Consider the following 14,344-nt stretch of genomic DNA (forward strand, 5'->3'; position numbering starts at 1 on the left):
TTCTCCAATAGCGCAGAATATATTTTCCATCAGTTGGATGTTCACAGACAACTGCGTTTTTATTTAAGTAGGACCAATCAGACACGAAAGTCAGATCAGCTGTTTGTGTCCTTTGCGGAAAATAGGTTGGATCAACCGGTGGCTAAAATAACCATAGCCAAATGGATTAAAGATTGCATCTCCTTCATTTATTCACGGTCCGGCAAAGAGCTACCCTTCCCAGTCAGGGCTCATTCTACCAGGGCAATGGCTGCTTCTGTAGCATTTCACTCCAAATTATCGATAGATGATATCTGTGCGACCGCTACCTTGACTTCTCTGCACACCTTCATTTCTCATTACAAGATAGATGTGGCTTCTCGAGGTAGAGCTTCCTTTGGTTCCACAGTTCTCAGGAGTGTTTTCCAATGAGCCACCCGGGATTTAGGTGCTAGGGACGCTATCCCATCAGTTATGAATGTAGGCGAGATAGGATCCCATTACATCTTTTAGTTATGTACTTACCATAACTTCGGATGTATGGGATCCATCTCGCCTACATTCATATCCTCCCTCCTTCCCCCTTCCCATTGGATTTAGAGGGAATGTTGTTACTTACTGAGTTTTTCTGTTGAAGGATTTTAGTTTGTTACAGTTACTGGTATGTCTCTGTGTCTGGATGTAGGTATGAAAGCGAACAAACAAGATCTGGGGAAGCAGGCGTGGTGCATTCTGGGATAAGGGGTAGCCCAGCCAATTAGAGACTTCGTTCTAGTATATAGTGGCCGAGACGGAGCCAATGGATCGGCTCCGAACCCATCAATTATGAATGTAGGCGAGATGGATCCCATACATCCGAAGTTATGGTAAGTACATAACTAAAAGTTAACTACTTCAGATAAAGAAGTTATGTACTCACCATAACATTCCATCTGAGTAGTTATACTTCATTTTCTGCAACTGTCCCGCCCTCCTTCCCCCAAACCTGTTCTAGGTTAGTGTTGCTATTGAGTTGCTAATAGTTTGATTAGTGGCAAACTCGATCTGAGGGAAGGTAGGAGATGTGAGGGATTATGGGTAAGGGGAGGAGCTTGGAGCAGATGCTTGAAAAAATGTTGCCGGCTTGGATCCGATATGGATCTGATAACCCACAGGTTGCAGAAAATGAAGTATAACTACTCAGATGGAACGTTATGGTGAGTACATAACTTCTTTTTTCAATCTATTTCCCACCATAAAGATAATTACAGTTTGAGGAATATTAGTGGAAATTACTAAATTTCAGGAGGGCATAGTAGTATTAATAGAAGACTGGAATATTATAACATCCAGAAAAGATGTAGACAGAGGACAGAAATAATCAAAGGAAAGATGTTTTTTGAGTAATTATCTGGCTGGATGGATAGCTACATAGAGAGTAAACGACGAGAAGATAAATAGAGAAGGATATACTTTTTACTCACACAGTTATAACTCTTAGTCTCATATAGACAGAGGATATGTTGCTCTGGAGTACAAAAGGGAGGGAAAAGAAGATAGACATAGAGCCAATAACTCTAACAGACTATCCAAAGATAGAGGTAGAAATTGAAATGAAGTGGCACTGCATAGACATTGAAGGCAGACTGTATTTCTTATAGAAAGGAAAAATGAAAGGAATTGATTAGCAACAATAATTAAAAAGTTAAGTAGGGAAGATGGAGAAGAGTCTGGGAAATGTTTTGAAGGGGCAAAAGCAACAGGCAAGGCTCATGATACAAAAACAGATGACAGAAAGAAATAGGAGGTCAAGTAAAGAGAGAATAACAGAACAGTTGATGGAACTACAGAAAGAGAGAAAGGAGGGAGGACAGGGAAGGAAGTGGAGGGAGAGGAAAATAAAGCAAAATTTTCAAATAGACACACAGAGTCTATAGGGTTATAGAGTTGATTGGAAAGGTTGTACTTAGGCACGAACCCAAAAGGTGACAAAAGCCTTGGTAGTAAGACATAGACAAGAGGAAATAGAGAGATATACAAGATCCATTCAAGAAAGAGAGAAAAGATAGGAAAGACAATAAAACTGATGTTAGAGACCTTTAAAGAGTACTTCAAGAGTTATATGTAAAGGAGACACTGATACAGGGAACAGGTAGAGAACAGGGCAAAGAGTGGAAATATCTATAGGAAAGGAATAAGAGGAAGAAGGCAAAATAAATTTAGCAAAGCTGATTTGTAAGAAGGACATTGAGAGAGCAATGGATAGGATGGCAAAGGGGTAATCTCCAAAGAGTGAATGGTATACTGGCAGAGATGTGCAAAAATAGTGAAAGAAGAAATAGTAAAAAGGTGGAAAAGACTGTTTAACAACATAAATGTCAGAAACCACCATCTTTGGGAGAGGCAGTTATTACAATAATACATGAGGAAGGGAGGGATCCACTAGACCACATCTACTACAGGCCAATGTCCTTTCTGAACCATGAATACAAATGCTTTATGCAAGTATTAGCATACAATTTGGAAAGAATTTTACAAAATTTGTACATGGAGATTAAAGTAGGTTTGTGAGGGTGTGAAGGACACCAGATAATCTAATTAGAATGGCATTTATAATTCAGGAAGCAAAATGTAATAGGAGAAAGGTTGGCCTTATTCTCACCAGATACAGAACAAGTGTTTGACAGGGTAGGATATAATTAGCTAACTTTTAAAGAACTGGGTGTTCCCAAAAGAGTGAATTGAATTAAGAAATATGTTCTAGAGGGGGTACAGCTAGGGTGAAGATTAGAGCAAGGCTTTCAGCAAAAATAAAGATTCAGAGAGGAACAAGACAAGGGTGTTATATGACACAATTCTTACCTGCAGTATATTTAGAATCACTGGCACAGAAAATAAGACAATCAGATATAAGGGGTATGTATTGATAGAGAAGGTGAAGACAATTATCCTATATGTATCTGATATGCTATTAACTATTTACAGACCAGAAAGGGACTTAGAGAAATTATGGAATATTCTGGAAATGTCTGGGTGAAAGTCTTGGTATAAGGTAAATAAAATGAGATGCATGCAGTAGCAGTTACAATACAAGCAGGACAAGGAATGAAAACAAAAGAGGAGGAATTGTGGAGGAAAGAACTGAAATTCCTTGGAATGTGTTTAAGAAAGACTGCAGAGGATTCAATTGGTAGCATAAAACAGGATATATGATAAAATAAAGACAGAAATTCAAAAATAGGGTGCAATCAAAGCTGATATGGATCAGAGTTCAGATTTTGCAAATGTGTATCCTCCCATAACTGACATATACAGGATAAGCATTTTGTGGCCTGCCAAAAAACAGCTTCTTTAAAAAGACAAAACAGCTATTTATAGAGTATGTGTAGGAAGAGGAAATACCAAAAGTAGTATGGGAACAAGTAGCAAAACCAGTAAAGAAGAAATAGTTGAGGATCCTGGATTTCAAGACATTAATTCAGCAATGTTTGTTGTGAATATATTATTTTAGGCAAAATTAAATGATCACTGAAAGGGATGATGAGGAGAATGGAAATAAGGATATAGTAGAATTACTACTGGAAACACCAAGTTGGAAACTGCAGTTAGAGTTGACAAAGGAGGCACAAAACTTTTAAAAATATGCTAACAGAAGCAAGATTTAGCAGACTGAAGGGAAAAGGTGATCCTATTGGGGGAGTGAAACAAAAGAAGGGAAAGTATGCCATAACATGGAAACTGAGGAAACTGCAAGAAAGAGGTCAAGTCCTGGCCCAAAATACTAAGAGGGGACAGTGTTAAAACATGAGGAAAATAATGGAAGAATATAAATAAAAAGAGCATTTAGAGTGAGAATATCAGGGGGTAATTAGTAAATGGAAGAGAGTGGAGAGGAAGATAACTAATGGTTAAGGTGTTTGCCTTACAAACACAAGGTGCAGGGTTTGAGGCTCACAAGGGATAATTGGCTAGGCTTAAAATGGCCCGCAAGGGCAGTTAGCTTAGTAGTAACCTATGAACCTATGAACAGGATGGGCTGAAGAGCCAGAGACAGTAAATTAAATACATATGAGAAGGATGGATAGAAAATCAACAAAAGGATTACTGAGAATGGAAGAAAAAGACGGTTACAATGGAAAGAAGAGAGGAATGGCAGAGCAGATGAAAAAACTTGGAGGAGATTCAGGCAAAATAAAGAAAGAGAAATGGGAACAAATGCTAAAGCTTCTCAGATATGTGTCCAAGGCCTGCAGATGCAAAATATTTGCACAGAAATGCCTCCATAGATACTTTTATACTCCATCAAAACTAGAAAAGATGTTCTCAGGGATATGTGAGGGACATGTTGGAGCTGTTTAGAGGAGAAGGACACATGGACACACATTGGTTTACAACTGTAGTAAACTAGAGAGTTATAGTGCACATCTGCAATAACTAGCAGAGCAATGATGCCCAGAAATTGGGAATGTGACAACAATTAGCATTGCTAGGATATATAAATGGGTTATGAGAAGAAAAAATAGATCTAGTGGGGTTAGTAATGACGATATGCAAAAAAAAAAAAAAAAAAAAAAAGAAAGATGCATAGTAGAAGAGATTAGGCAATTAATATCACAAATAGAAGAGAAGAAGAAAAGAGAACAAAATGGAGGGAGGAAGAGATCCACAAAGAAATGAAGGACATAAAGACAAAGTACAAATACTTTCAGAGAGGAGGGAGAAAGATAAGAGGAAGGAGTGCTAAGTATGAAATGACAGTAAAGGATGTATGGGTTAAGGAACAAGTAGAGAGGAAACAAGGAGAAGTAATAGCGCAGGAGTGAAATGGAGAGATAGATAGGAAGTGGATAATACAGCAAGAGCTGGAAAATAAAACATATAGAACTATGAATAGGAATACAGGTTAAAAAAAAAAAAAAAAAAAAGGCCAGAATAAATGAGAGGGGAGGGGCAACATAAGATTAGATAGTATGAATAACCGTTTTAGTTGATTTGATAATTTGGTATGAATGAGTAAACAGAACTTAAGGTAAAAGAACTTTTGTTTGTGAGAGAAGAAAACTGTGGATTAAATGTAACTCTTGATATTGGGCTAAATGGAGATGTTAAAACAGTGAACTAGAGCAGTAATAGTAGAAACTGCAGGTCATCAACAGGGAATTTACGCACCCCATACATGTGCAATGATAAGTTAAAAAAGAGTGGAATAAAGATTGGATTAAAAAAAAAGATGTCTCTTTATTTAGTATATACTAAACAGTAGCTTACATTAAGGAAATTTGTATCAGATTGGGGAAGAGAGCCTAGTACCTTTGCCATCTACTAGGATTATGTTTATCTCCAGTAGTTTTATGTTTAGCAATTTTTCCATGTAAAGTATGTGGTAGATGTCAGTTGCATAAGGGGATTGTATCATAATGTTAAAGGCCAAAACACAAATCAGTGAAAATTCCACCTCTAATTTGTAGTGCCCTTTTTGGAAATTTATTTAGAGGTAGGAGTGTGGGAGTAAAACTCCAAAACAGGGCATTATAGTTTCTGGCAGAAACATTTTAAAAAGTGGCTTTTTTCAAATGTGTCGGCGCTTCTGATTTTGGACATTGAAATTTCAAAAAGTTGTCCATTGCATAACCTACAGATTTTTGTGAGCAGTAATATGAGATTAAGGAGAATTTATTTCATTCGCACAGATAATGGTTTTCTATCTGTTCTTTCTCCCTACAGTTTTCCATTATGCAAGTGATTTGTTTGGCGATGAGTACTAACTTTGCATAAGCTTCCCTTTGTTCTATACATGTTAGGGTTACTCTGTAGCACTGTGTTTCTAAATCTAAACCTTAGAGTTTGATAGTTTATTTTAATGGCTAATTAATGATGAAATTAGTCTGTTGTGCCTATGTTAATAATTTTGTACTAAGTTGCATTTGTTTACCCTTATACTAGCTTGTATTAATGAAAGTTAAGTATTTGGAAAGTTTTATGCTACTCCCTGTTAATGGTTTCTTTTTAAAATATCTTTTAGTAACATTTCCATTTTCCTATTGCAGTTTAATTCAGACTCACCTAGGTTGTATCCCGATTCAAGAATTTGGTTTAGTACAAGACACAGCTAAAATTTTCAGAAATGGCACAAGAGTTACTAAGTGTAAGATAAAATATAATTGTTTTCTTGATTTCTTTTTTATTAATTAGTTCTTGCAAAATGCTTTCTACTTTTAAGCAATAAAAGGAAATTTATAATTTCACCAATATATATTTTTTCTAGGCTTGGCTGAGTTCTTTCTACAAGAAGATAAGAAGAATTTCTCTGCACTGTTAAATGCTCAAATTCTGGCTAAGTGTTTTAGATCTAAGTTATGGGAGAACTCCCCATATGTATCTAAACAACTTGATAAAATCGGTGAGTGTTAATTAAAGTTAAGTAAAACTTAAAAAAAAAAGGAAATGTAAACATGTACTTCCATCTTTAAAAATATGGTACCTACTAAGAAATGTTTGTTTCTCATTTGTTTGAGTAACACTTGATGATATGTGATCCTATCTCGCCTACATTCTGTACTGATTGGTTCGGAGCCGATCCTCGGCTCCGACTCGGCACGCTATACTATAGAACGAAGTCTCTTATTGGCTGAGCTATCCTACATCCCAGGATGCACCACCACTGCTTCCCCAGATCTCGTTTGCCGCTTTACAGCAAAGACGTGGTCTCGGACTTGGCTGAGCTAAGTTGTTATTTCTTCTAAAATTTCTGTCAGAAATTTTTGATTAATCTACCCAAAAGCTGTTTTAACAGCTATAGTTGTTGTGTGACTGGTTATTTGAGTATTTTTGTGGTGAATTTGTCTTTGTATTGAGGGAAGGATCCCGTTTAAGTTAGAGGGGCCTTGTCCTCGCGGGTGAGTGAATTTAGTGTGAGTCTTGTTGTAGTGTTAGTTGGTCAAGTATCCCGTTTCTACTAGAGGGGTCTTGTCCTTACTTACTTATTTTCTTCACAAAAATTTTTGGAAAAAGTTTCTCTTTTGTGGTAGTGTTTGGCTGTCAGTATGTCGAAAGAGCACAGACCATCTGGGTTCAAGAAATGCTCTAAATGCAGCTACAAAATGTCCATAACGGACGATCACTCATTGTGTGTGTATTGTTTAGGCCCTAAACATCTTCAGGAGTCATGCAGCGTTTGTCACGCTTTTTCCTCCCGAGTCCTCCAAGAGAGGAAAAACAAATTAATTTTAAAAGGGCTTATTACACCTTCTTTTGAGGAGGCTTTATCTTCTTCCTCTTCACCTTCGAAGAAAAAGAAATCGTCGGCTCCGACCAGCCCGTCGGAACCGGCCACAAAGAAATCTCGGCAGGCTTCTCCATCGGCTCCACGGACTTCGGAGCCGAGGGCGGAACGGTCTGCCTCGATGCCTCCAGCCTCGACTCCTCTGGCTTCGGAGCCGACGGCTAGAGCTTCGAGAGGCGGGTCACCTTCATCGGCTCTTCTGCCTTCGGAGCCGATGAGAGTCACCCACTCAGACTCTTCCCCTTCGGTGCCGAAGTCCTCTTCGGCTCGAGGGAAATTGCATTGGTTGTGGAGTCTCCCTCGGCACCGATATTTATTGAGACGATTCGGAGCCGGTCCCCCAGTCCTTCGGAACCGGTGGAGAAGTCGACTCGAACTTGTTCGATCTCTTCTCGGTCTTCGAGGATGTCGGATTTGGACATCGACAGGGTACATCAAAGGCTGTTTCAGTCTCCTGTCTTTCAAAAGTTGGTTTCGGCTCCAGCCCAGTCGGCTCCGGAGCCGATTGCCCACCCTGTTATGGTAGTTCCTCCTCCAACAGCCTCGGCACCGTTGGAGCCAGTGCTGGTGGAGCCGATGGAGGGTTTCGGGTTGGCTCTGACCCTTACTCTAACCCCGACCTTCGGATCGGAGTTCGGTACTCGGACCTCCTCGGTCGGCCCCGGGGGTGACGCTTCGGAGCCGATGTTTTCGGTTCTAAGCCTTCCTCTCAGTGCGTCGGCTGCGGGAGTGCCGTCTGCTGTTGTGGCCTCAGGGGTCGGACCTTCCCAGGACTCTGGGGGTCCGGCCTTCAGGGCCATGAGGAGTGCTTTGGCTAAATCTTCTTTGGCTACCTCCACCATCTCTCCGGCACCTTCCCTTGGCACGGAGACTGCCTCCTTTGTTGTCCCCCTGTCTCAAGACAGCAGAGCCCTGGGGCCTGAGGTCACCCCCATCGGGAGTTCCCCCCTTCCTGGAGGTCCTTCCGAGGCGTCTTCGGAGGAACCTCCAAGGAAGAGACAGTGCAAGAGGAAGCACGTCGACTCCCCTGACGAGTCTCTCACCTCGGACACCGACCTCGATGATGCGGAGGGGTCCCCCAAGTCGTCCTCGGATGATGTCTTTTTTGCGGACATCTTAGAAATCCTGAAGCAACGAGGCGACTGGCAGTCCAAACCCCCTTCTGCTGAGGAGTCGGTATTCCTCAAGGCCTTCGGGGCTCAGCCCTCCGCCTCCTGGGTGTCTCCGCCCTTCGATGAGCTTCTAGATTTGATCTCTCGAAGGGCGTGGGAGCACCCGGATTCTGTGGAACCGGTGCCAGCTCGCCCCAATAAATTTCTTTCAGCCCCTCCCCGAAAAGGAATTTCTCTCCAAAGGTGTGGCTGTAGATGCCCTGGTGGTGGCATCTGCTACCCAACAAGATGTGGCAGAGGCATCTACTTCCATCCATCCTCCTAATAAAGAGTCCAGGAGCATGGATTGGTACGGGAAGCGCACCCTTACTTCAGCAGCCTTTACTTTAAGGTCTCTGAATTATCTGACGCACTTCACCAGACTTCAGAGGGATCTGGTCAAGGAACTTTCAGATACCCTCTCTGGTAACCTACCTGAGCAGTTGGCCCAGAAGGTTAGCTCTCAGCTGGCTACCTTATCATCATTATCGAACTCGTCCATGAGGCTCATTTCGTATGCAGCCGAGGGGGCGAGTAGAGCGGTGGGAACAGGTGTTGCTCTACGGAGACAAGCCTGGCTCCGCCTGTGTCACTTTGCGGAAGCCTTCAAGTCTTCCTTTGCCAAAGCTCCCTTCGATGGTTCCTCTCTGTTTGGACCCAAGGTAAAGGACACCTTGACCCGCTGTGAACAAGAGGGTAAGACCTTGACTGCTGTAGGGGCACGGTTTTCCACTCCCTTCAGGCCTTATCCCAAGGCTAGAAGAGGGGGGAAAATGTGGTTCCGTAAATCTCAAAAGGCTTACTCCTCACAGCAGGGCGATCCCCCTTCTAGAGGCAGAGGAGGGGGAAATTTTTCAGGAAGACGTCGTCCCAGAGGCGGCGGAGGCCCCCGCAACACTGGAGACCGCGAGTCCTTTCATGGCTCTTCAACCTTCCAGCATCCCTGAAGGATTGCCCGACTGTGCAGCTCCGGAGCCAGTCGGGGGTCGTTTTTCAAAGCACCTAAAGGCTTGGGAGGGTATCACTCAGGACCGATGGGTGCTCCGAATCATCGCCGGAGGTTACACCATCCCCTTTTCTCAACCCCCCCACCATCCCGGAAAATCCCGGACCCACCACCCAGTCAACGGGATCTTGCAGCCATCGAAATCTCAAAGCTGCTTCAAAAAGGAGTCATCCAACCGGTCCCCGAAGGCCAGACCGGATTAGGGACTTACTCAAGATTCTTTTTGGTGCCAAAAAAGACCGGGGACTTGAGGCCCATTTTGGATCTCAGCAAACTAAACTGATCTGTCAAGAAGTCCAAGTTCCGGATGGTCACCTTACAATCCATTCTCCCGCTGCTGGAGAAGGGTGTTTGGATGTGCTCCATAGATCTCAAGGACGTTTATTATCACATCCTGATAGATCAGGCGTCCAGGAGACACTTGCGCTTCAGCCTGGGAGACAGTCATTTCCAGTTCCGTGCACTGCCCTTTGGTCTCACCACAGCCCCCAGGGTGTTCACCAAATGTTTGGCGGTGGTGACTGCTCACCTGAGAAGTCTAGGATTCCAGGTGTTTCCATACCTAGATGACTGGCTCCTAACTGCCACCTCCAGGCGTCTACTCTTGCAAAACCTAGCAGCCACTATATCTCTAGGCAACTCCCTAGGAATCACCTTCAATTGGGCAAAGTCTGTGTTGCTGCCATCTCAGCGCATACGGTTTATCGGAGTAGAGATAGACTCAAAGCAAATGCGGGTCTATCTTCCTACGGAGAGGATAGAAACATTACAGTCTCAAGTTCGAGCCTTGCTCCTCAAATGCCGAGCCCCAGCCAGGATGGTCCTACAACTGTTAGGTTCCATGTCAGCCACCGTTCTCCTAGTCCCCTTGGCAAGGTTACATATGAGGATTCTCCAGTGGCTCCTGTCAGTCCAGTGGTCTTATCAGGATCTCCCTCTCAGTCACCTCATTCTGATCACAGAGACGTGCAAACAGGACCTTCGTTGGTGGCTTCTTTCCTCCAATCTGGATCAGGGGCGACCCTTTGTTCCACCACCTCCAGTGGCCACATTGACTATGGATGCCTCCCAGACGGGGTGGGGGGGACATTACCTGGGCAGGTGAGTCCAAGGCAAGTGGCACTCAGACGAGAGTCTCCTCCACATCAACATACTGGAAATGAGGGCGGTGCTTCTATCTCTGCAAGCACTACACAGTTACCTCCCCCAGGGCATGATTGCCATTCAGTCCGACAACATGTCAGTAGTCTGGTACCTGAACAAGCAGGGAGGGACCAGATCCTACCCCCTTTGCAGAGAGGCCATGAAGGTATGGGATTGGGCGATTGCAACCAAACGTTCTCTGGTAGCAACACACATTCCAGGGAGATCCAATGTGATAGCCGACAGACTGAGCAGAAATGTTCTCTCCCCTCACGAGTGGTCTCTGAACGACAGAGTGACAACTCAGATTTTCAGAAGATGGGGAACTCCTTGTTGCGACTTAATCGCAACCCCCCCTCAGTACAAAATGCCAACAGTTCTTCTCTCTCACCCCAGTTCCGGGGGAGATTTCCAAGGACGCCCTAGTCCAAGCTTGGCCCACCGGCCTGCTATACGCCTTTCCACCAGTTCCCCTTCTTCCCAAGGTGATCCAGAAGGTAATTCACTTGGAGAGCAAGATGATTTTAATTGCCCCATACTGGCCTCATCAAGTCTGGTTTCCTTTTCTTCGGAAATATGCACTGGACGGTCCATGGTTCTTGGACCAAGTTCCGGACCTCTTGACCCATCAGTCGGGACTGCATCACCAGTCCCTCCACTCGTTGAAGCTAACAGCTTGGCTCCTCCTCTTTCGACCTTAGTCAGGAACCATGCTTTGGATCCAGAAGTCATACATATCTTGTCCTCGGCCCACAAGAATTCTACTAAGAAAATGTATAACAGCAAATGGAAGAGATTTGCTATTTGGGCCCAACTCCGGGGATTAGATCCCATAACTGTCCCGGTATCAGAAGTTCTGAAGTTTTTAGCTTCTCTGTTCAATCAAGGTTCTTCGGTCTCTACCATTAAGGTTCAATTGGCAGCTATTTCCAATTTTCATGAGAGCATAGAACCACCTTTGATGAGCAACAAGTTGTGTAAAGCCTTCATGAAAGGTGCTGGGCTGCTTTGGGCCCCGATATCTCATCCTGCTCCACCGTGGAACCTTAATGTTGTGTTAGGTGCTTTGACCTCTTCCCCCTTCGAACAGGCAGCAACTTGTGACTTGAAATTTCTTTCTTGGAAGACTGCTTTCTTAGTTGCAATTACATCAGCCAAAAGAGTTTCGGAACTTCAAGCCCTATGTGTCAAACCACCATACCTGGTTTTTCACAAGGATAGAGTAGCCCTCAGACTGAATCCATCCTTTGTTCCCAGGGTTTGTTCTAGTTTTTGTCTGCAACAGTCATTGGAACTTCCAGTTTTCTTCCCAAAGTACTCAGATAGAGCGGAATACATCTTTCACACCTTAGATGTTCATAGGCAATTGCGCTTCTATTTGGATAGGACGCACCAAACACGGAAAACAGATCAGTTGTTTGTGTCCTTTTCGGACAATAAATTGGGCAAAGCCGTCACGAAAGTCACTATTGCCAAGTGGATCAGAGACTGTATCAGTCATACTTACTTCATTTCTAATAAAGAGCTTACATCTACTGTGAAAGCTCATTCTACCAGGGCTATGGCTACTTCAGCAGCTTTTCATTCTAAGCTTGCCATTAGTGACATTTGTGCTGCGGCTACATGGTCTTCTCCTCACACCTTCATTTCTCATTACAAATTGGACGTGGCATCTCGGGGGCGAGCTTCCTTCAGTTCCACAGTTCTCAGGAGTGTTTTCCAGTGAGCCTCCCAGGAATCAGGTGCTAGGGACGCTGTCCCATCAGTACAGAATGTAGGCGAGATAGGATCACATAACATCTTTTAGTTATGTACTTACCATAACTTTAGATGTTTGGGATCCATCTCGCCTACATTCCTAATAACCCACCCTCCTTCCCCCTGCCTTGGAGATCAGAAGAGACCGGACGGTTCGAGTTCAGCTGTTTCATCTTGAAACACCTGGCAATGTTATATCAACAGTCTATGTGTGTGTGCATGTGTGCGGGCAAACAAGATCTGGGGAAGCAGTGGTGGTGCATCCTGGGATGTAGGATAGCTCAGCCAATAAGAGACTTCGTTCTATAGTATAGCGTGCCGAGTCGGAGCCGAGGATCAGCTCCGAACCCATCAGTACAGAATGTAGGTGAGATGGATCCCAAACATCTAAAGTTATGGTAAGTACATAACTAAAAGTTGATCACTGTAGCTGAAACAGTTGACAGTAAAGTTGCAGATGAATGTGATGTTACTAATGAGTAAGTTCAAGGCAGTGCTACTACTTCTGCTTGGAATGTGGGTTGCCTGTCATTGCTCACTAGCAGAATGTGCAGACCTACACAGCATTGTTTCTAACAGAAAAATAAGTTTTAATAGCAAATTATAACATACTTCTGGGATCTTATCTATTTATTGTAACAAGTTCACTTTTTGCATTACTTTATCAAACTGATTTTCACAATAATATCAATTTAGTGGATATCTCATGTAGCAAATAAATAAATAAATAAATAAATAAATAAATAAAGTAAAATAAAATAAAACTGCAAGAAAATCCCAGCTAGGCTCGAGTCTCCACTGTGTAATACATTAAATGGCCTTTAGTGCAGGCCCATGGGATATATGCTAATTACCTTTTAAAAATTTCAGCTGCATGACTTCTTTTTTTTCATTTTTAGTTTTTAAGTCTTTGTAGATATATTCAGACCAATAAAGTCAAAACCCACTAGCTGAAGATATCCATGTTTCGACCATTTTGGTGATTTTGTCAGTACAGCATAAGAGGATTATTTGGCCTTACTTAAAAAACACAGAGCTTAAATTAAAACTAATATCCATGAACATTAAGGTGCCTGGAAAATATCCCAAGTAACATCCCAACCAAAGGACAAAAACGGTCGCACAGACAAACCATTCAGTAAAAACTGCAAAAAAAAAAAAAAAAAAAAAAAAATCCAAGCTAGTGTTTTCACTATCTAATACTTTAATCCTCTTTTACTGGATGCCCATTAGATTGTATGCAAGTTACCCCTTAAAGACAAGCAGTGTTTCAGCTACATGGCTTCTGAATGGTATAACTTTTTTATTTTTACTTTTTAAGTCTTTTTGGATGCATTCAGGTCAATGAAGACATAACCTACTAGCTGTAAACATGCATGCTTCGGCCATAGAAAATGAAACAAGCCCCTGCAAACATTTTCACTAGTTTCCTGCATTATACAAGGGTTCATTATTCATTATTAACAATTATCCTTCACTTCAACATTTAATAAATTGCTACCAAGTCCTGCCTTCTATTAATCTTCACTCTTTTTTCCTCCTCCCGAACATTATTCTGCATGTCTGCATGTACTGTTCTTACAAATTCCATGTATTTTTGAGCTAATTTGTTATTTTCTCATTCTAAGGATTCCACAACCAGTTCTTTTATCTGCTTCACAGTATTCAATACTTACAGTTACTGCTGGATTAGATTTTAATTTCCATTTTTAATTAATTGTTTTTTTGGTAGCCAATAGCATTACACGTAGCAAGGTCTTACTGTGTCTAGGCAATTCAAATCCTATATCCCAGCTTAAAATAGTTAATGTTAATGTAGTCCTATATCACCTTCATTCTTACATATGGGTTTGGAGCCGATCCTCGGCTCCAACTCGGCCGATTACAAAGCTCAAAGTCTCTTAGCTGGCTCATGGCAAGGTGGGTATCCCATAGTGCACTAGTAAGAATCCTCAGATCTCGTTTGCCGCATCTACAAGTTCAGAATTGCTTTTTGCTTGGCCATGGCTAAGTTGCAGATTTTTCATTATTATTGTAGTTTTATTG

At 42.4% G+C, this 14,344-nt stretch overlaps 1 protein-coding gene across 1 annotated transcript in view; it reads left to right on the forward strand.

Annotated features, from left to right (window-relative positions):
• The window catches only part of HFM1 (helicase for meiosis 1), a 3,254,758-nt gene that overhangs the window by 2,833,944 nt on the left and 406,470 nt on the right, over nucleotides 1-14,344 (forward strand). The window contains exons 22-23 of the mRNA XM_044086815.1: nucleotides 6,006-6,103; nucleotides 6,224-6,358. Of these exons, the coding sequence (XP_043942750.1) occupies nucleotides 6,006-6,103; nucleotides 6,224-6,358 (233 nt within the window). The remainder of the gene's footprint in view (nucleotides 1-6,005; nucleotides 6,104-6,223; nucleotides 6,359-14,344) is intronic.

This window comes from Protopterus annectens, chromosome 10.part0, assembly GCF_019279795.1.
Source record: "Protopterus annectens isolate FY-2018-M chromosome 10.part0, PAN1.0, whole genome shotgun sequence".
NCBI classification, from domain to species: Eukaryota; Metazoa; Chordata; order Ceratodontiformes; family Protopteridae; genus Protopterus; species Protopterus annectens.